Source organism: Anomaloglossus baeobatrachus, chromosome 1 (assembly GCF_048569485.1).
Source record: "Anomaloglossus baeobatrachus isolate aAnoBae1 chromosome 1, aAnoBae1.hap1, whole genome shotgun sequence".
Lineage (NCBI taxonomy): Eukaryota > Metazoa > Chordata > Amphibia > Anura > Aromobatidae > Anomaloglossus > Anomaloglossus baeobatrachus.
This window is the reverse complement of record NC_134353.1, coordinates 655,654,867-655,677,326: the sequence shown is the minus strand read 5'-3', so window position 1 is coordinate 655,677,326 and position 22,460 is coordinate 655,654,867. Positions and strand designations below refer to the sequence as shown.

Below are 22,460 nucleotides of genomic sequence, written 5' to 3'. Positions count from 1 at the left end.
ATTCTCCATAGTGACGGACTCCGCTGAACGCAAGTGTGAAACTAGCCTCAGTAATGTGTTTGGCTGGAATCCCCTTCTAAACGAATGTACCCAAATGTTACCATCTATGATGCATTGTAGAAAATATTTGTCACACGGACTTGCCTCACCGGCTACGGCTGCTTACCTTTTGAGGCAGTTGCTGTACAGACTGCTGCTGCTGCATAACCTTCGGAATAGCTGCAGACGGCTCCTGCGCTTTGCCCTCCTTGAATTCATTGACTTTGTGACGGTAATAGGCATGATATGGATCATTTGGGTTTAGGAAGTTAAATTTAGGGTTGTTAATTTCATTTTGGCGGATTCTGGCCTCAAACTCTGGACCATTCCTGGAGAATGAGAAAGTTTATATCACTTTTATCTATTAGAAACCAAAACACAGCAGATCACAAGATCACAACTACATTATAGGAAAGGGTTCTTTACAGTTAGAGCAGTCAGACTGTGGAATGCCCTACCACAAGAGGTAGTAATGGCCGATACTAGAACAGCTTTTAAAAAGGGCTGGATGATTTCCACAGTACACACAACATTGTTGGTTATAAATGATTTAGTGGCAAATATATTATGGAGGAGGTAAAATTGGTGGAGGAAGTTTGAACTAGATGGACCTAGGTCTTTTTACAACCTATGTAACTACGTAATTATAAAGCTCTAGTATAGCAAATAGTAATATGTGAAGGAGTCAAAACATCAGACAAAAAAAAAAATAAAAAATTGTTACCTTGCCACAAAGCTTGCTGTCTTGTCAACAATATTTCTGACTTCTGGTGGAGGGTAGATAATTCCCACAATGGGCTTCGCTGGAATGACCTCTTCCTTCTTTTCCTCCTCCATCTGCTGCTAAGGAAAGTGAACAAAACTGTCAGTGACAACATAAGTCTATAGAGCGAGGGTGAAATGTGAACTGCACGGTGCAGTCTATGGTGACCGCTCATCTGCGCAGTCAGAGGCCTACAAACAGTGATATTTTTTATTTGCATCTAAAAAAAAACTTATTAAAATTTCTCAACAAAAACTGACTAATGTAATTTTCTGATGGCATTCCCGTTAAAAGCCTCTACGCAGCGCTTCGAAAGCTGCGACCTTCTTAAGACAATATTCTTATAAACTGTTTATCTTATTCCAGATCTCAATTTACTAAAGTAGTTCAATATTTACAGAACAAATTACATTTATGAACATGTTGAGAAACACAAAGGCTGGTTTATAAACAGGAGCGAACGACAAGGTTGTAAGGGAGAAATACACACAAAAAGCAAGCCTGTAAGGGCAGAAAAACGTGCTCGCTGATGGATGTGTATGGTATAGATATACTGGCTGTTAAAGGGAACCTGTCAGCAGACATTTCGCAATAAACCTAAAAGATCCCCCCTCTGCAGCTCCTGGGCTGCATTCTAGAAAGGTCCCTGTTCTTATTGTACCCCCTTCAAAGTGGAGAGGGAGAAGGGGTTAAACCCGCGAAATCCGCCAGTAATCCAGAAGGAGATGTTGATAAATTAAACAATCTTTTATTCCCTGGGATTATTGTACCCCCTGTGAGACCAAAATAAATACTTTAGAAAGTCTTACCTTTTTGTATGCTAATCTTTTTTTATGGTCACGGGGGCGGGCTCTCTTGCATCCGTTAGTCGCCCTCCTGCCGCTTTACGCCGTCCCCCATCGCTCATACTCCAAAGACATACAGATAGGGACTCTAGATTGTGAGCCCCAATGGGGACAGTGTTGCCAATGTATGTAAAGCGCTGTGGAATTAATAGCGCTCTATAAATGAATACAATTATTATTTCCATAACTGAGGACGCCGCCCAGTGCTCCCGAGGTCTCGCGCATGCCCAGTGGCACTATCGCCGGACAGCACTGTGTAAAGCGGGACTGCTGGTGAGGTGATTGCGCAGGCGTGAGATTATGGGCGGTGCTGTGATTGTCATCAGCAAGTACCCACCCATAATCTCGTGCCCACGCTTTTCACTCTGCCTCCACCGTTGCGCTGCTCCGCTCCTCCCATCTATTTCCTGCTCCAGGGAAAGATGGGTAATAGGTGACGTGGGTTCAGCTGGCCAGTGCTTGCGCAGAACGGTGGAGGCAGAGGGAAAAGTGCGGACACAAGATTATGGGCGGGTACTTGCTGATGACAATCACAGCGCCGCCCATAATCTCACGCCTGCGCAATCACCTCATCAGCAATCGCACTGTGCACAGTGCTCAGTCCCGCGAGAGTGGCACGGCGCATGCGCGAGACCTCTGGAGCACTGGGCGGCGTTCTCAGTAAGGGAAATGAGCGATAGGGGACGGCGTAAAGCGGCAGGAGGGCGACTAACAGATGCAAGAGAGCCCGCCCCTGTGTACATAAAAAAAAGATTAGCATACAAAAAGGTAAGACTTTATAAAGTCTTTATTTTGGTCTCACATGGGGCACAATAACAACAGGAACCTTTCTAGAATGCAGCCCAGGAGCTGCAGAAGGGGAATCTTTTAGGTTTAGTGCAAAATTTCTGCTGACAGGTTCCCTTTAAGGAGAACCCAACAGAGAAAAGAAAAGGAAAACCGATTAGACACTTGTCTGAAAAACCAAGTAGGCTTATTAATAAATTGAAATACTCCAGCTGTGTTGTGCTCAATAGTAACGGCAGCAGACATGAGTCATGGTGGATTTCCACACAGCAATGTAAGGCTACTTTCACACATCCGGTTTTTGCTCTGCGGCACAATACGGCGCTCTGCAGAAAAACCGCAACCGTTTTTTTTTGCCGCAGGTTGCGGTTTTTTTTGCATAGACTTACATTAGTGCCGTATTGTGCCGCATGGGCTTGCGTTCGGTCCGGTTTTTGCCGCATGCGGCAGATTTAGCCGATGCCGCGGCCGGATGGAATGTTGCCTGCAACGTTTTTTGCTCCGGAAAAAAAACCGCATCGCGCCGCATCCCGCCGCTGCGGCACATTTTTCAATGCATGCCTATGGACACTGGATGCGCCACGGAAAAAGACGCATCCAGCCGCCGCATGCGGTTTCTTCCACTGCGCATGCTCAGTAGCGTGCCGCAACCGGAAAAAAACGGGCAGGCCGCATGTAAAAACTTATGCAAAGGATGCGGTGTTTTCGCCGCATCCGTTGCATAGGTTTCACAGCCGGATTGAGCCGCACGGCTCAAACCGGATGTGTGAAAGTAGCCTATGACATAACATGCAATGTCATCACTGGTGGGACGGACACAGAATCCCCACAGAGATCCAGGAAACAGAAGGGGATTGATGACCAAGATGAGCCTTTATAGATAGTGAAACATGATTTACAAGTGTGAGCCAAATACACTCATTCTATCCCTTCTGAACTCCAAATTAAACAGATTTATTTAGGATCGCTTGGCAAATCAATACAGCACAGCCTTGTATAGCGGACTCAGGACTTCTTTATCAGCACATGTAACCACTTTACAATAGAGTCACAGACAAAGTAAGGGTTCACTCTGAACTATAAGCCAATAGGCCCAGTAGTGGCGTGAATAGACATGTTAAGCTTCCCCACCCATCAGTGTTACCATGACAGTCAAGATGAATACCACAGACAAAATAGATACCGTTCTCACACACAAGTGTATAGAAGGCTTATTTTGACATGGCAAAAAAAAACCAAAAACAAAAAAAACCTGCAGAAAAGCTATTGCATCAGGTCTAGAGAATATTTGTCTTTGCATGAATACTATGTAAGGCCCTGTGCGCACACTGCGGTTTTTGCAGCGGTTATTGTTTATAGGCTTCATGCAGTCCTTCCCCAGTAAAGTGTATGAGAAATCCAAAATGCTGTGTGCGCACGTTGCGTCTTTTTTTCCCCAATAGGTTTTGCTGCATGGCATTTCTTTTCTGTGTTTTTCCCTGTGTTTTACCATTGACAATGTTAAAAAAAAACCACAGGGACAAAACTGCAGGCAAAAATGTGGTAAATCCACACCAAACACGCAGCATAACACAGTAAAACCGTATACTTTTTTATGCGTTTTTTCGGCAGGTGGGGGCGTTATTCAGCCAGAGGGTGCGTTTTTCGCTGGAGAAACAAATCTGCAGTGTGCGCACATAGCCTTACAGTTTAGGACTAGGTAGTCCTCTGAGTGCTGCAGTCTTCTCTACCGACCGATACTTGGTACAGATGTTTGTGCTGCTCAGTTTAGCTCGCAGAGGATTATCCAGCTAGATTTGCCCCATACACAAATAAAAAATCCCGTGATGCTCATTTTCATGCGCTGTGTAGACCGGTGTTGAAAACAAGATCCATATGTATTATGTGGTGTAGAACACACCATGTCTGAACATGACCTAAAACTGTCAGATTACCAAGGCTAGAGAGGATTTGGCCCCCCTCCTTGTTTGTCAGCACTTTTAAGGGGTCATCTGGTGCTACTCTATGTGTTGGAAGTGAGAGGTGCCGATAACCTTATGACCCCACACACCTACCAAGTGTGTATGCACCCTATTCTGGTCCATCGCAAGTGCGCAGCGTCAGATAACCCCTTTAAAGCTAGCTTGGAACACTGGGTCTTATAGAACTAATAAGAGATGAAAGCTTTGTTAGGCCCTGTGCGCACGCTGCTGATTTACCGCGGATTTTGCCACGGATTTGCTGCAGAAAATGTCTAACATTGCTGCAGTCATTCCCCAGAAAATCCTATGGGTTTTAAAAAATGCTGTTCACACACTGCGTTTTTTTATACCTGCGGATTTTCCTCTGTGGAATTAGGCCCTGTGCGCACTTACCGGTTTTTCCCGCGGTTTTGCTGCATGTTTCGCTGCAGAAAATGTTCATAACATCTCTGCAGTGATTCACCAGCAAAATTTATGGGAAAAAAAATCCTGTGCGCACTGGGCGGAATTTGACAGCTGCATGTTTTGCTGCGGGATTCCTGCAGCAAAAACAATTGCATGTCACTTCTTTTTCGCAGGTAGCTGCGGGATTTCACTCCATTGACTGCAATGTAATTGTGAAATCCTGCAGGGAAGTGATGTCATTACAGGAAGAGGAAGCGGAGCAGACACACACACATCACACTCACATACAGACATATAGAATACACATACAAATCAAACGGAAAGATAGAAAAAAAAACACGTGGGCTCCGCCCGGTATTCTCAGGCTGGGGAGGGCGGGGGGCAGGGTTAATGTCCCCCCTCCTCCTGCAGCCGAGAATATCAGCCGCAGCTGCCCCGGGACTGTCGCATCCATTATGGGACAGTCCCGTAGTGTCCCCAGCTCTTCCAGATGCCGTGATGCGGTGGCTATCCAGGTAATAACGAGTTAATGGCAGCGCATCGCCGCCATTAACTCCAGGCTTGATCATGGCAGCGTCTATGAGACAGCTGACATGATCAACCCGTAAGTAAAGTGAATAAACACACACACCGAAAAATCCTTTATTTTAAATAAAACACAAAAAAGCCTCCTCTTTCACCCGTTTATTAACCCCCCCAAACACACAGCTCCGGCGTAATCCACGTCTTGCGCTGCTTGCATCCAGAAGCGAGTGACACAGACACAGGCTGAATGCAGCCTCGCAACGAGCCTGCAGAGGTAACCACAGGGCATTTCCCACGGCCGGTAATGTGAACTCACTACTGCTCGGGAGAAATGCAGCGTGTGCTCACAGAGACTATCTATCCCTCTATCTATTCTTCTATCTATTCCTCTGTCTATTTATCTATCTACTCTATCTCAGAAGGAAATTACCTTTTTTTTCTTTTTTTTTTAATGTGCTTTATTGCATGGAATGCATTAACGCACATGTACCAACCCGCACGCGGCAAAACCACAAACAATACCGAGGTTTTCGGGTGCGGTTTGCCGCGTTTTTTTACCGCGGGTGCGGTAATCTTTCAGACCCTGCGGAATTTTCTTAAGAAAATTCCGTTTTCCAGTGCGCACAGGGCCTTAATGTGCATGTCACTTCTTTTCCGCAGGTACCTGCGTTTTTTGCCATAGATAATTGTAAAAAACTGCGGGGACCAACTTGCGGAAAATCCGCGGGTGCGGGATTCTTTCAGAGGGTCCGTTTTTTTCTTAAGAAAATGGCACTTTCTAGTGCGTACATAGCCTAAACCAGCACAGATCGGAGATCACCATGCATTTCCTGATTAAAGAACCACTCCAGAGTTGTTTTTTTATTGCAGTGATCCCTACACCCAGTTTTATACCTAGCAGTCACAGTCTTCAGCTGTTCCCAGGGTTGCTCCAGTCCCAAGAGGTAAAAGGTCACAAGCTCTCAATGCAAGTCTAGGTGAGTCTTGTTCTGGCTCTCATACACCCAACTTTGTGTTGTGACTTCCAGATCACACAGCAAACAGTGGAGTGATCCAGAAGGTCACAAACTGAGGAGACCAACCGAAGCAGCACAGGGAATATATGAAGACGAAAAAAAAAACCCACGATGGAGTGGTGCTTTAAAGAGACAAGTTATAAAAAATGCACAACCTTGGCAGATGTGTTTCTAATTACTTGACCATTACTATGTATTAAAGATTTCTAGGCCAATGTGTTTTGTTATATATACTTAATGAATCAATTAAAAACAGTGATCCTTTCACCACGGTGCTGGATTACAATGCTCTCAGTGTTCTCTTCAGTTTTACTGCATCCACCTGGGAACCGACCCAGTGATCCGTGGACCATCAGTAATGCACTGCTGACTTCTATAGGTTAGTGTTAGCAGTGTCTTGGACACGGTTTTCGCTGCGTTGTACAATACAAGCACAGTGGATGGGATTTATAGAAATCTCCTGAACACTTTTTTAAGATGCCCTGTAAACTGACCTGAGGAGCGGCTTTCCGAGCCACAGAATATCAAATTATTCTTGCAGAGACGAGAGAGTGTGCCGAGTGGGAGAACACAGCAAAAATATGCTTCGTCAGTGACCCTGATTATGGGCACGGACAGTGTGTTCTCCCACCAACGCCGCTAGCATCTCTGCAAGAGAAAACACGCCGCGTGCAGAACGCTGGCACTCCTGATCATGTGCACATACCCCAAGTGATAAACCCTTTTTCTACATTGCGTATTATGCTAGTGAAGCAACCCTAGAAATCAGCCACAAAATCTGTATGTATAAGGCCCCTTTCACACGTCAGTGATTCTGGTACGTTTGTGCTTTTTTTAAAACGTACCAAAATCACTGACATACGCAGACCCATTATAATGAATGGGTCTGCTCACACGTCAGTGATTTTCACTGCACGTGTCTCCGTGCAGCGTACCCGCGTGTGCGTGATTGCCGCATGGAGACATGTCCATGTTTTTCTGGCATCACTGATGTCCCACGGACCACGCAGTGGTGTGGTCCGTGAAACACGTGCTAGAAAAAAACGTGCTTTTAAAATAAAAATCATTTTTACTCACCCGGCGTCCAGCGATGTCCTCTGCAGCCTGTTCTCCCTGCTGCTTCTGAGCCGGCTCATTATTGTCGCGCATATTCATGATGCACGACACAGCCGACCCGGAAGCAGCTGCTGCGGGGGTCACCGCCGGCCGGATGCTGCACCGCGGGAGCAATCAGCACCATGGACAGTGGGAGCGCGCGCAGGTGAGTTGTTTTCTAAGAGCAATCACGGGCCATGGAGAACGGAGCCCGGATTGCATTTAGACAACCCACGTGTGCCGTGAATCACGGCACACGCAGGGATATGTGCGTGTTTTACACGCCAGTGAAAAACGTCACTGTTTTTCACTGACGTGTGAAACGGGCCTTACATAGAAACAATTGGCGGATTTTAGCCAATTTCCACAGCAATAGATGATATACCCTAGGAAAATCTACATTTTCACAACAGATTTCTACATCTGCAGATGTGTATGACCTGCTGCTGATTTTATGCAGTAAGTGAAGAATGTTTACTTAAACACCATTTGCTTAAAGACACATTAGATTTGTGGGGTACAGAATAATCTTCGGTCCTAAAGTTTAGTGTCTGGGGTGGTATTACCATTCTCACAAAGGGACGAATAAAGCACCACCCCGGCGTTTTATTTTTATTTCACCCCCAGAGTGGAAGCAGTAATGTATGTTCCCTGTCCCTAGTAATATACTTCCCATCCTCTGGGGCCCCTCACGCTCAGTACAGGACACATGCCACCAATCTTAGTGGGGCAGCTGCTGTGCCCAGGGGTGACTGCATGTGTGCCCCTCTCTGCAGAGCTCCTCTATGTGCAGCGGTCTTACCAGGCTGGAGGATAGTCAGGGCCCCCCAGGCTCAGTAAAGGACACATGGCACCAATCCTAGTGAGGCGGCTGCTGTACCCAGGGGTGACTGCACGTATGCACCTCTATGTGCAGGCTGGAGGATCCTCACAGGCCCCCACACTCAGTAGAGGGCACCTGCATCCATCACTATCATGACTATGCCTTAATACAGTTATTTCCTTTGGTTCACACAGGCGTGTGCACAATCAGGTAAATTACATTTTCCATCCGTATCAGTTTTGTCCCCGTATGGCATCAGTTTAATATAAGATGACAAATCCAGCTGGGATCTGTTACGCACCCGACAAGCTGATGTAGCCGGTGGTCTCTGGTGTGATCGTGATGAAGGCTCGAAGCTGAAACGCGTTCCGATTCCCCACCATGGACTGCACTTACTGCGTTGCCTCGATTGCTTCAGTACTTTTGTTTTTTAATTCTATTCATAATAAAAGGTGAATTCTTATCTTCCACTTCAACATGACCCTCCCCTGGAATCTTCCTCCAGTGTTTATGTACAGACTCGTTTCTAGAGGGCCCAGAACACACCATAGTGGACAGCGCTGCCATTTTATGCAGGCAGACCCTTGGTTAGGCCTCTGCCACACTCACGTGAATTTCACGCACGTGCCGAGAGACACGTATTTTCCCTGCGTGTTGTGTGCAGGTAAGTACGTGTCTCTGGTACGTGCGTGACACGTGTGTTCTACGTGTGCTATCCGCGATAGCACACGTAGAATCAGTAATTATTATACTCACCTGGTCCTTCCTGACGTCCTTCCTGCTGTCCGTGGTGCTGAGCCTCGGTCTCCAGCCCTCCCGTCTCCCCGCTGCTGCTGCTGCCAGGCAGTGAAGTGAATATTCAATGAGAATAATGAGCGGCGGTCGGCAGCAAGAGGCAGCAGCGGCAGAGACAGGAGGGCTGGAGAAGGTGAGTTAAGGTTTTTTTTTTTTTTCACTGACATGTGTGTTTTCTCCGGCGCGTGTCACACGGGACCGCATCCACACTACACCCGTGTGGTACGGGTGCGGGCCGTGTGACACCCGTGCTGCCGGAGAAAACACTGACATGTCAGCGCTTTGAAAATCGCACACACGTACAAACGCACACGGACACACGTTCCGTGTGGTTTTACGTGTGTGTGCCTGCTACAATAGGGTAGCATTGGTTAAAGTGTCTCCGTGCCGCCGGTACGTGTAAAAAATGACAAACACGTGCCGGCAGCACGGATGTGTGGCACAGGCCTTAGGGAGTACGGTGGGTGTGATCTCTCCTATGGCTCGCATTGGCCCTGCTGCTGTTTTTAGCTTCGCATACTGACGGCATATGGACGTTATCCGGCCGTCTGAGGGATGGAAAGTGTGACTAGAGTGTTACTACGACTGCGCATGCGTGCCCGTTTCCAGGCCCTACGGAAACACCGCGGAGTCTCTGACTGGCACCATAACTACCAATCATCATTCAAAGTATTAAGTACCTGTCCGCCATCCGGCGCCTGGGGCGCCAGCAGCTGCACGGGTCCCGCCGGCATGTTGTCCGCCTATCCCGGTGTGCAGACGGAGACCTCCAAGAAAAAAAACACCAAAATGGCGGCAGCGCAGGCGCAAGAGGAGCTGACAAAACCGGGGAGGAGGGGGCGGAGCAGTGGACTGTACCACTATGAAGTTACAGTGAAGACAAATCTCTCCTTAATTTTCATAGAACACGCGGGCAGAGTAAGTGTACTTATCTATGTGCCTATGTTCTGTAACCCGATTCACAAGACTGTATGTAAAGAGTTTACAAAACAATATAAAACGCCACCCCTTTTTTTTTTTTTTACAAATGGTACATTCTAAACAGACGTAAAGACGTGAAATGTACGCATGCACGCTATCGTAAAACGTAGTGCGTCGTTGTCATGGTAATGAAAGTGGTTTACGGATGGAGTAGACGCCTTCAATACCTACTGTCGTGCTGATATATGTCGCATCGTTCCATTTAGCGACATCTCCACATTCGCTGTATGGAATACGCTGGCAGCCATTAGCCGGCTGTGCTGCGTCCTGTCCTCCGAGGTACTGGCAGTGGTGAGGGATACGTGTGCCGGCTGTTATATGCACAGACATCTAATATACCGGTGTATAATGGACTGGTACACACAATATAGCACTTTTCTGTTTAGATAATACAGGTATACGCGTTTGTCACCAGATTACACTGTACATTTAGTAGACTGATGAGGCTGGTGTACTTACTTTGAAGACCCATGTGACAATATCCGTGAAATCCTCTGCCTGAGGCCCCCTTCACACGTCCGTGATACACGTGCGTGTTTGGCCCGTTTCCGTATATACCGGAGACACGGCCAAACGTGCACCAATGTTAATCTATGATTGTGGTCACACGTGCGTTATTTCATTATGTCCGTGTGCAGGGCCGTATTTGCCACTAGGCACCCGTGGTCCCGTGCCTAGGGCGGCACGTTGCGGGGGGCGGCACTTTCTGGCAGCAAAAAAAAAAAAAAAATTATATAATTTTTTTTTTTTTTTTTTTTTTTTTTTTTACATCCCCGCCCCCCGTCCCTCCCTCCGTTACACTCGGCTGTGTTCGGAGGGGGGAGTGGGGGGGGGGGTTGAGAGGGAGGAGAGGCGTACTTCTGTCTATTTAAATAGGCATAGTGATTAACCCCGGAAGTTCCATCGCCTGCACTTCCGAGGTCAGAGGCGCGCGGGCGCGACAATCAGCTGACTGCCCCGTGCTGCAGCGTCCAATGCTGCAGACGACACACGCCGCGGAGGAGGACGCGTCTGAAGCTGGAGCCAGCCAGAAGAGGAGCCAGCCAGAGCAGAGAGGCGGGCACTGGAGCAGGTAAGGCAGAGGCAGAGCCTAGAATGTATGGGCTCCTTAGAGGTTAGTTGATGATTGTTGCGATGCCTCTTTTTGTCCACTATAATCATCAGGGCCGGATTATAGGCGGGGCAGACGGGGCTTCAGCCCAGGGGCCCCCACCACAAGAGCCTCTGAGGGGGCCCCCACCACCATCTGTGTGTCCGCCATTTTATTAATGCCGCAGTGGTTCAAGACCGCACTGTACCTTTAAGGTATTTCAATCCCGGCCATCACTGTACTGCAGACACGCCCACTGCACGCTGTGTCTGCCAGGATGACGTCACCGCGCTGCTGCTTATTCCTTCCGTAGAGGAGCTTGTGGGAGGACCAGAGGTCTCAGTGGATCCCGGTAAGTATGAGGTCATTAATCATGGTGCCGGCCGGGCAGGAGACTGCAGTGAGGAGGGAGCAGGACGCCGCTGATAACTCCAGACCGGTTCCATAGTGTCAGCGGCCACTCTGCTATCAGTGTGAGATATTGCAGGAGTGTGAGCTGCTGCAGATCAGGTCGGGCTGTCAGTGCCGGGTCATCGGCTGCAGCCTCATCCCTCCCCTGCAATAACTCACACTGATCTCCAGCAGAGAGCACAGACATCACTACCCAGATCCTGCACTGGTCACATCTGAGCCTGCAGCACACATTACACTATATGGCCCATATTACATATAGAATATGTTATATCCTGTCCTGTAGGTCCAGGTGTGATCAGTGCAGGGCATGGTATATCTGTGTACATGATATATCACATCCAGTGTACAGAGCAGTGTGATATACTGTGTACACACATCAGATGGTATATAATAATGTGTATATTGTATAACCTCTGATGTCTGTATCACAGTATATTGTGTACCAGTCATGTACTCTCCTGTACACTGTACAGGGGCGTACCTTTGGGGGGGCATGCGTCATATTTGACCCTGCACAGTAATCAGGGGGGCACCATTAAAAAGTGAGGCAGCAGTATGGTGGGAGAATATTGTAAGTGGAGAGTATTGGTGGAGAAAAGTGTGAGGGGCATAGTATAGAGAGTGGGTAGTGGGGGGGGGGGATAAGCAGTATAGAGAAGGGGCAGCATGGTGGCCAGTGTGAGGGCACAGTATGCTGTGGAAGGGGAATGTGAGACTGAGTTGCACTATAGTGATTTTGATACTGAGGGTGAGGGCAGTATAGAGAGGGGATAGCATGGGGATATTGTGAGGGTACAGCTCAGGAGGGGGCACAGTATAGACATTTGGAAGTATAGTGGGGACACAATGTACAGGACGGTGTGACGAGGGGGCCCCGAACTGAAAGAAGAGGCCATGTACCATAAGAGGGACATTGTGTGGGTCATTTTATGTAGGGAGCACAGTGAGGGGCAATTATTTATTCAGGCGCACAGCGTAGGTCATATATTTATATTTAGGAGCATTATAATCATTCTACTATTTATTTTAAGGGCATAATGTCGAGATGTGCTGCAGAAGGCCCGGGAGGTCTGCAGAGAGGAGCTGTGGATGTGAAAAGTCATCATGACGTCTGGACAAGATGGAGAAGAAAGAATAAGATGACTCCAATCAGAGAAGATGTCACCTACAAGGTACCCGGATGTAACTGTATGTTTGTGATACTCAATGCTTCATAAATACTGATAACTCCCAGCATTTTCTTACAATTGTTAAGGACATACTGGGAGTTGTTAATTCATGTGATACAAATGTATATGGGGATGTGACATTACAATATATTGTTGTAGTAAATTTGGTACTGTAGTCATGTATTGGTGGTTCTGGTGATATATTCGTTTACTGATGAGGGTGCTAGCAGGGGTGTAACTACCGCGGTCGTCATTATGACCGGGCCCGGGAGGTTAGGGGCCCGGCGCTCGCCAGGTAGATCAGCAGCCAGCTCCTGTCAGTGAGAGAGGAGCTGCACTGTTCTGCCGCAGACCACGCGGCTGCTATTTGAACCGGTGCCGCCGACGACACCGGGCCCCCCCTGCCTGGTGTCAGCCGCGGCATCGGGACCCCCTGCCTGGTGTCAGCCGCAGAACCGGAGCCCCCTGCCTGGTGTCAGCAGCTGCAGCGGCTCCCCCATCACCGCGCACAGTAATGATGAAGCATAGCGCTGCCGCGCTATGCATCATCATTCTACCCCTGTGCCTGCGCCGTGACGTCACTCCCGTGCGACTGTTGTGCTAAATGCACAGAGTGCAGGACGGGAGGACGCCGACCGCAACACCGGGAGAACGAGCAGCGGGGAGGACGAGCGGCGGTGAGGACAGAGCAGCGGCAAATTCGAGCAGCGGCGAAGGAAGTAGGGGAGGACAGCGGGGAGGACGAGCAGCGGCGGGGGAACGAGGAGAGCGGCGAGGACAGAGCAGCGGGGAGGACGAGCAGCGGCGGAGGAACGAACAGCGGCGAGGACGAGCAGCGGCGGGGGAACGAGGAGACGTGAAGAGAGAGGGTACACGGTGGTCAGAGGCTTGGGGAGGCTGCATTATTTTACATGGAGGCTGCATTATTATACATGCAGGCCTGGGGAGGCTGCATTATTATACATGGAGGCCTGGGGAGGCTGCATTATTATACATGGAGGCCTTTGGAGGCTGCATTATTATACATGGAGGCCTTTGGAGGCTGCATTATTATACATGGAGGCCTGGGGAGGCTGGCTGCATTATTATACTTGGAGGCCTGGGGAGGCTGGCTGCATTATTATACTTGGTGGCCTAGGGAGGCTGGCTGCATTATTATACATGGAGGCCTGGGGAGGCTGGCTGCATTATTATACATGGAGGCCTGGGGAGGCTGGCTGCATTATTATACATAGAGGCATGGAGAGGCTGGCTGCATTATTATACATGGAGGCCTGGAGAGGCTGGCTGCATTATTATACATGGAGGCCTGGAGAGGCTGGCTGCATTATTATACATGGAGGACTGGGGAGGCTGGCTGCATTATTATACATGGAGGGCTGGGTGCATATTATATATGGAGGACTATGTGGTGTAGTATAATATATGGAGAACTATGAGAAGTTAATTATAATAATTGAAGGGACTGGGGAGGCTGGCTGCATTATTATACATGGAGGGCTGGGTGCATATTATACATGGAGGATTATGGGGGTGCATTATACTATATGGAGAACTATGGGGGTGCAGTATAATATATGGAGGACTTTGTGGGGCAGTATTATATATTATGTACTATGGGGTGAATTATAATACATGGAGAACTATGGGAAATGCATTATAATACATGGAGGACTATGGAGCTGCATTCTAATATATGAAGGGTTATGTGGGACCCTTTACACTATATGGAAGGCTATGTAGGGGCCATTATTGTGTTTGGAGAACTATATACGAGGGGGGACAAAGATACAATCAGGGGATGGGAACGTTTTGTGCTGAGGGGAAAAAGGCTCTTTCCCTCAGCACCCAGCTTTCCCATGCTCTGCTATACATCTTCTCTCAGCACCCAGCTTTCTCATGCTCTGATATAGGAAAGCTGAGTGCTGAGGGAAAGATGTATAGCAAAGCATGGGGAAGCTGGGTGCCGAGGACAAGATGGATATCAGAACATAAGAAAGCTGGGTGCTGATAGAGGGATTTCAGATCATGGGAAATCTGGGTGCTGAGGGTAAGAGCCAAGTGTCAGTGTCATTATCCTGTACCCCAAGTGTCGGTGTATGTGGAGGGGGGCCCAGATCTGAACTTTGCACCGGGGCCCATCAAACTCTAGTTACGCCACTGGGTGCTAGTGATGTATTTTGGTATTGCTTTTGGTTCTGGTGCTGTACACCGTGTGCAACTTGTATTTTAGAGGATTTTTTTTATTATTGATCAACAGTTCTCAATCAACCCAAAAGACTCATGAATGTCAAAGCTTAATATTTTTGGAAGTTGGAGTGGGGTTTTTTTTTTTAGATTTGGCTATCTTAGGAGGATCTGTTTGTGCAGGTAACTATTACTGTGCAGAATTATTAGGCAACTTAATATAAACCAAATCTATTCCCATCTCACTTGTTTATTGTCACCAGGTAAACCAATATAACTGCACAAAATTTAGAAATAAACATTTCTGACATGCAAAAACAAAACCCCAAAAAATGAGTGCCCAATATCGCCCCCTTTCTTTCTGATGACACTCAGCAGCCGACCATCGATAGATTCTGTCAGTGCTTGATCTGTTTACCATCCACATTGCGTGCAGCAGCCACCACAGCCTCCAGACACTGCTCCCAGAGGTGGACTGTTTTCCCTCCCTGTAGAGCTCACATTTTATGAGGGACCACAGGTTCTCTATGGGGCTCAGATCAGGTGAACAAGGGGGCCATGTCATTGTTTTTTCATCTTTTAGACCTTTACTGGCCAGCCACGCTGTGGAGTAGTTGGATGCATGTGATGGAGCATTGTCCTGCATGAAAATCATGTTTTTCTTGAACGATAGCGACTGCTTCCTGTACCACTGCTTGAAGAAGTTGTCTTCCAGAAACTGGCAGTAGGTCTGGGAGTTGAGCTTCACTCCATCCTCAACCTGAAAAGGTCCCACAAGTTGATCTTTGATGATACCAGCCCATACCAGTGCCCACCTCCACCTTGCTGGCGTCTGAGTCGGAGTGGAGCTCTCTGCCCTTTACTGATCCAGCCTCTGGCCCATCCATCTGCCCATCAAGAGTCACTCTCATTTCATCACTCCATGAAACCTTTGAAAAATCAGTCTTAAGATATTTCTTGGCCCAGTCTTGACGTTTTATCTTATGTTTCTTGTTCAGAGGTGGTGGTTTTCAGCCTTCCTTACCTTGGCCTATCCCTGAGTATGGCACACCTTGTGCTTTTTGATACTCCAGTAACGTTGCAGCTCTGAAATATGGCCAAACTGGTGGCAAATGGCATCTTGGCAGCTTCACGCTTGATTTTCCTCAATTCATAGGGAGTTATTTTGCGCCTATTTTGCCCAACACGCTTCTTGCGACCCTGTTGGCTATTTGCCATGAAACGCTTGATTGTTCGGTGATCACGCTTCAAAAGTTTGGCCATTTGAAGATTGCTGCATCCCTCTGCAAGACATCGCACAATATGGACTTTTCAGAGCCCGTCACATCTCTCTTCTGACCCATTTTACCAAAGGAAAAGAAGTTGCCTAATAATTAAACACACCTTATATAGGGTGCTGATGTCATTACACCGCACCCCTCCTCATTACAGAGATGCACATCAACTGATTTACTTAATTGGTAGTTGGCTCTCAGCCTATACAGCTTGGAGTAGGACGACATGTATAAAAAGTATCATGGGAGCAAAATACTCATTTGCCTAATAATTCTGCACACAGTGTATTTATGTACATTTTACTGATTCTGATCCTGTACACACGTAGCAAGCCATAATTTGTAAAATTACATGACCGCAAGGGTTTCTACATTATGTTAGTAGCATTAAAGGGGTTGTCCAGGTTTGTGATGAAAGTTTCTATGTGACTGCAGACTTCTGAATCCTCAGTGTGCACACTGCACACTGTCAGGACTCTCCGATGCCAGCAGTGAGAGCTTGAGGGCATGTAACTATTGAGTGAGGCTGCAGACGTCCTAATTTGAATGTGGCCGGAAGTAAGCAAATCGCATACTTGCAGTGCCATGACTACTTGCTCATGGCACGGGAAAATCATGACAGTGTGCAGTCCGCAAGCTGTAAGAATTCAGAAGTCTGCAGTCATATAGGATAACTACAAATTTTCCTTGTCGACCTGGACAACCCCTTTAATAATAAAAGTAAGCCCCGTAGCATGCCCAATCAAACAACCTGTAATATACTCAATGTAAGGATTCAGCTCTGCTTGCTAATTCCAGAAGTGGTCACATGACCACTTGCAGGTCATTTTAATACTTTGAGTCACAATTAGCTTCTCTTCCTGCTTCTCTTTATGGGCTGTAGTATTTCACTGAACATTTGAGAGAATTAGGAAGAGCAGCTCATCGGCACGTGTGAAAATGGCGTATGTGCGGTCACATGACAACTACTCAAACCGCATAAGCCGTGTATAGAAGGGGGCGCCAAACTGAACTCCTACTCCATGGACAGGAAAACCTAGATCCACCTCTGATGCTGTGTATGGCATACTGTGTACAGACATCAGCTGCTATGTACTACTCCGGAGACAATACAATAGAGAGCACATTGTGATTTTCAGCAACCATTGCTGCCAGTGAGAACTTTCCCTTTCTTTATTTTTACTATTCCTTGGCTGTCTTAACATTGGGATCAATAAAAAAATGTGAGTAACTCTACTTTCTGAGTATAAGTGACGGCTGTGAGTGATCCTGGACTGTGTCTGTATTGTAGTGCTGTAAATCTGAATGTGGCAGAACAGGATACGATCCATGCTTATTGGATTTATATCTAAATGCTACATTCGCACTCTACTGTTATGACTAAAAATGTTAACGTTATGGGGCCACCACCAGATTTTCTGCCCAGGGGCCCCCACCAACCTTAATCCGGCCCTGATAATCATGCAAGGGGAGGCTGGGGGGAGAGAGAGGCTGAGGCTGGGGAGAGAGAGAGGCTGAGGCTGGGGAGAGAGAGAGGCTGAGGCTGGGGAGAGAGAGAGGCTGAGGCTGGGGGCAGAGAGAGAGGCTGAGGCTGGGGAGAGAGAGAGGCTGAGGCTGGGGGCAGAGAGAGAGGCTGAGGCTGGGGGCAGAGAGAGAGGCTGAGGCTGGGGGCAGAGAGAGAGGCTGAGGCTGGGGAGAGAGAGAGGCTGAGAGGCTGGGGGGGAGGCTGGGGAGAGAGAGAGAGGCTGAGAGGCTGGGGGGGAGGCTGGGGAGAGAGAGAGAGGCTGAGAGGCTGGGGGGGAGGCTGGGGAGAGAGAGAGAGGCTTAGAGGCTGGGGGGGAGGCTGGGGAGAGAGAGAGAGAGGCTGAGAGGCTGGGGGGAGGCTGGGGAGAGAGAGAGAGGCTGAGAGGCTGGGGGGGAGGCTGGGGAGAGAGAGGCTGAGAGGCTGGGGGGGAGGCTGGGGAGAGAGAGAGAGGCTGAGAGGCTGGGGGGGAGGCTGGGGAGAGAGAGAGAGGCTGAGAGGCTGGGGGGGAGGCTGGGGAGAGAGAGAGAGGCTGAGAGGCTGGGGGGGAGGCTGGGGAGAGAGAGAGAGGCTGAGAGGCTGGGGGGGAGGCTGGGGAGAGAGAGAGAGGCTGAGAGGCTGGGGGGAGGCTGGGGAGAGAGAGAGAGAGGCTGAGAGGCTGGGGGGGAGGCTGGGGAGAGGGAGGCTGGGGGGGAGGCTGGGGAGAGAGAGAGAGGCTGGGAGGCTGGGGGGGAGGCTGGGGAGAGAGAGAGAGTGAGGCTGGGAGGAGAGAGGCTGATGCTGAGGGAGGCTGATGCTGGGGGAGGCTGGGAGGGGGGGGGAGGGGGAGGGAAGCTGATGCTGAGGGAGACTTGGAGGAGGGAGGCTGAGGGAGGAGGGAGGCTGATGCTGGGGGAGGCTGAGGCTGGGGGAGGCTGAGGCTGGGAGGGGGAGGGGGAGGCTGGGAGGGGGAGGGGGAGGCTTGGAGGAGGGAAGCTGAGGGAGACTTGGAGGAGGGAGGCTGAGGGAGGAGGGAGGCTGATGCTGGGAGGAGGGAGGCTGATGCTGGGGGAGGCTAGGAGGGAGGCTGATGCTGGGAGGAGGGAGGCTGATGCTGGGGGAGGCTGATGCTGAGGGAGGCTGGGAGGAGGGAGGCTGATGCTGGGGGAGGCTGGGAGGAGGGAGGCTGATGCTGGGGGAGGCTGGGAGGAGAGAGGCTGATGCTGGGGAGAGAGAGAGGCTGAGGCTGGGGGCAGAGAGAGAGGCTGAGGCTGGGGAGAGAGAGAGAGGCTGAGGCTGGGGAGAGAGAGAGGCTGAGGCTGGGGGCAGAGAGAGAGGCTGAGGCTGGGGAGAGAGAGAGAGGCTGAGGCTGGGGAGAGAGAGAGGCTGAGAGGCTGGGGGGGAGGCTGGGGAGAGAGAGAGAGGCTGAGAGGCTGGGGGGGAGGCTGGGGAGAGAGAGAGAGGCTGAGAGGCTGGGGGGGGAGGCTGGGGAGAGGGAGGCTGAGAGGCTGGGGGGGAGGCTGGGGAGAGAGAGAGAGGCTGAGAGGCTGGGGGGGAGGCTGGGGAGAGAGAGGCTGAGAGGCTGGGGGGGAGGCTGGGGAGAGGGAGGCTGAGAGGCTGGGGGGGAGGCTGGGGAGAGAGAGAGAGAGGCTGGGAGGCTGGGGGGGAGGCTGGGGAGAGAGAGAGAGAGGCTGAGGCTGGGAGGAGAGAGGCTGATGCTGAGGGAGGCTGATGCTGGGGGAGGCTGGGAGGGGGGGGGAGGGGGAGGGAAGCTGATGCTGAGGGAGACTTGGAGGAGGGAGGCTGAGGGAGGAGGGAGGCTGATGCTGGGGGAGGCTGATGCTGGGGGAGGCTGATGCTGGGGGAGGCTGATGCTGGGGGAGGCTGAGGCTGGGGGAGGCTGAGGCTGGGAGGGGGAGGGGGAGGCTTGGAGGAGGGAAGCTGAGGGAGACTTGGAGGAGGGAGGCTGAGGGAGGAGGGAGGCTGAGGGAGGAGGGAGGCTGAGGGAGGAGGGAGGCTGATGCTGGGAGGAGGGAGGCTGATGCTGGGGGAGGCTAGGAGGGAGGCTGATGCTGGGAGGAGGGAGGCTGATGCTGGGGGAGGCTGATGCTGAGGGAGGCTGATGCTGGGGGAGCCTGGGAGGAGGGAGGCTGATGCTGGGGGAGGCTGGGAGGAGGGAGGCTGATGCTGGGGGAGGCTGGGAGGAGAGAGGCTGATGCTGGAGGAGGCTCATGCTGGGGGAGGATGGGAGGAGAGAGGCTGATGCTGGGGTAAGCTGGGAGCAGGGAGGCTGATGCTGAGGGAGGCTGGGGGGAGAGAGGCTGATGCTGGGGGGAGAGAGGCTGATGCTGGGGGAGAGGCTGCTGCTGGAGGCGGGGGGAGAGAGGCTGCTGCTGGGGGAATGGAAGAGAGGGGCCAATGCTAGAGACAGAGGACAAGGGTTGAGGGATAGAGCAATGACAATATCGATGGGGGGCAGTGTAAGGACTCAGAATAAGAGGGGGCAGCATTGGGAGCTCATTATGGAGAAGGGGCAGCATGTGTGGGCTCAGTATGGAGTGGAGCAATGTAGGGGAGTCAATATCAAGAGTGGCGTAGTGTGTGTGTGTGTGTGTGTGGGTCTCAGCATAAGCGCTAGTGTGGTGGTCTTAGTATGATGAGTGGGGCAGCATGGAGGTGTCATTATGGAAAAGCGGAAGGCAGCATTAGGAGCTCATGGAGAGGGGCAGCATGCACGGGACACTGTGAGGAGGGGGCAGCATGCACGGGACACTGTGAGGAGGGGGCAGCATGCACGGGACACTGTGAGGAGGGGGCAGCATGCACGGGACACTGTGAGGAGGGGGCAGCATGCATGGGACACTGTGAGGAGGGGACAGCATGCATGGGACACTGTGAGGAGGGGGCAGCATGCATGGGACATTGTGAGGAGGGGGCAGCATGCATGGGACATTGTGAGGAGGGGGCAGCATGCATGGGACACTGTGAGGAGGGGGCAGCATGCATGGAACACTGTGAGGAGGGGGCAGCATGCATGGGACACTGTGAGGAGGGGGCAGCAAGCATGGGACATTGTGAGGAGGGGGCAGCATGCATGGGACACTGTGAGGAGGGGGCAGCATGCATGGGACACTGTGAGGAGGGGGCAGCATGCATGGGACATTGTGAGGAGGGGGCAGCATGCATGGGACATTGTGAGGAGGGGGCAGCATGCATGGGACATTGTGAGGAGGGGGCAGCATGCATGGGACATTGTGAGGAGGGGGCAGCATGCACGGGACATTGTGAGGAGGGAGAAGCATGCATGGGACATTGTGAGGAGGGGGCAGCATGCATGGGACACTGTGAGGAGGGGGCAGCATGATGTGAGGACAATGTGCAGATCATATTTCATAATTGAGGAAGGTGTGGTGGGTATAATTTATAAGGGAGGGCAGAGTGGTGTGTAGTTTATTAGGGGCAGTGTGACAGTCACAGTATATAAGTGGGGACGGTGTGGTGGGAATATTTTATACGCATGCTATGTTTTGATGTGCCTGTGGTGATCCCCATTGGGGGGGGGGTTAGTGCCCTTCGTTTCTCATTGATACTTTTTCAAGTGTTTTACAGAGTAGATCTGCCTTAAACAGATGTCGTGTGCGAAAACTCAGTGTTACGTTGTCACTAAGGGGCGTGACCACTTAAAGTGCCTAGGGCAGCACAAAGGCAAAATACAGCCCTGCGTGTGTGCGTGTCCGTGATCCGTATGTGTTTGCATTTTGCACGGATGCATGTCCGTTATCTGCACGGAGCACGCACACGTGGACACAATGAAAGTCTATGGGTATGTGCACACACGTTAGTAAACACGTATGCATCTACCTATAGTCCGTGTCCGTTTGGTGTTTTTATTTCTAGTGATGTCGGCTATTCTTTCTATTTCTGTGTATGTCGGTCAATCTCCCTGAGTCCGTCGGTCTCTCTGTCTGTCCCTCTCTCACAGTCTGTCGGTCAGTTTCCCCCCTCTCTCATACTTACCGTTCCCCGATCACCGGCGCGGCGCTGCACGGCGTTCACACTGCTGCGGCGGCTTTTACTATTTTGAAAAAGCCGGCCGCTCATTAAACAATCTCGTATTCCCTGCTTTCCCCGCCCACCAGCGCCTATGATTGGTTGCAGTGAGACACGCCCCCACGCTGAGTGACAGCTGTCTCACTGCACCCAATCACAGCAGCCGGTGGGCGTGTCTATACTGTGCAGTAAAATAAATAAATAAATAATTAAAAAAAAACGGCGTGCGGTCCCCCCCAATTTCAATACCAGCCAGATAAAGCCATACGGCTGAAGGCTGGTATTCTCAGGATGGGGAGCCCCACGTTATGGGGAGCCCCCCACCCTAACAATATCAGCCTGCAGCCGCCCAGAATTGCCGCATACATTAGATGTGACAGTTCTGGGACTGTACCCGGCTCTTCCCGATTTGCCCTGGTGCGTTGGCAAATTGGGGTAATAAGGAGTTATTGGCAGCCCATAGCTGCCACTAAATCCTAGATTAATCATGTCAGGCGTCTCCCCGAGATACCTTCCATGATTAATCTGTAAATTACAGTAAATAAACACACACACACCTGAAAAAATCCTTTATTAGAAATAAAAAACACAAACACATTCCCTCATCACCAATTTAATCAGCCCGAAAAAGCCCTCCATGTCCGGCGGAATCCAGGATGGTCCAGCGTCGCATCCAGCTGTGCTGCATGGAGGTGACAGGAGCTGCAGCACACACAGCCGCTCCTGTCAGCTCCACGCGGC

The 22,460-nt window shown here is 50.4% G+C and overlaps 2 protein-coding genes across 3 annotated transcripts in view; one reads left to right on the top strand and one right to left on the bottom strand.

Annotated features, from left to right (window-relative positions):
• SF3A1 (splicing factor 3a subunit 1) overlaps positions 1-9,863 on the bottom strand; it is an 88,490-nt gene extending 78,627 nt beyond the window's left edge. Inside the window, exons 1-3 of one of the 2 annotated variants that reach the window (XM_075319957.1) lie at positions 9,734-9,863; positions 764-882; positions 167-368 (exon numbers count right to left, since the gene is read on the bottom strand). In XM_075319957.1, the coding sequence (XP_075176072.1) occupies positions 167-368; positions 764-882; positions 9,734-9,787 (375 nt within the window). In that variant the 5' untranslated portion in view covers positions 9,788-9,863. The remainder of the gene's footprint in view (positions 1-166; positions 369-763; positions 883-9,733) is intronic. The other variant, XM_075319958.1, reaches the window with a different exon arrangement.
• A 328-nt stretch (positions 9,864-10,191) lies between these two features.
• CCDC157 (coiled-coil domain containing 157) overlaps positions 10,192-22,460 on the top strand; it is an 89,935-nt gene continuing 77,666 nt past the window's right edge. The window contains exon 1 of the mRNA XM_075341516.1: positions 10,192-10,313. The gene's annotated coding sequence lies outside the window, so the exon portion shown is untranslated. The remainder of the gene's footprint in view (positions 10,314-22,460) is intronic.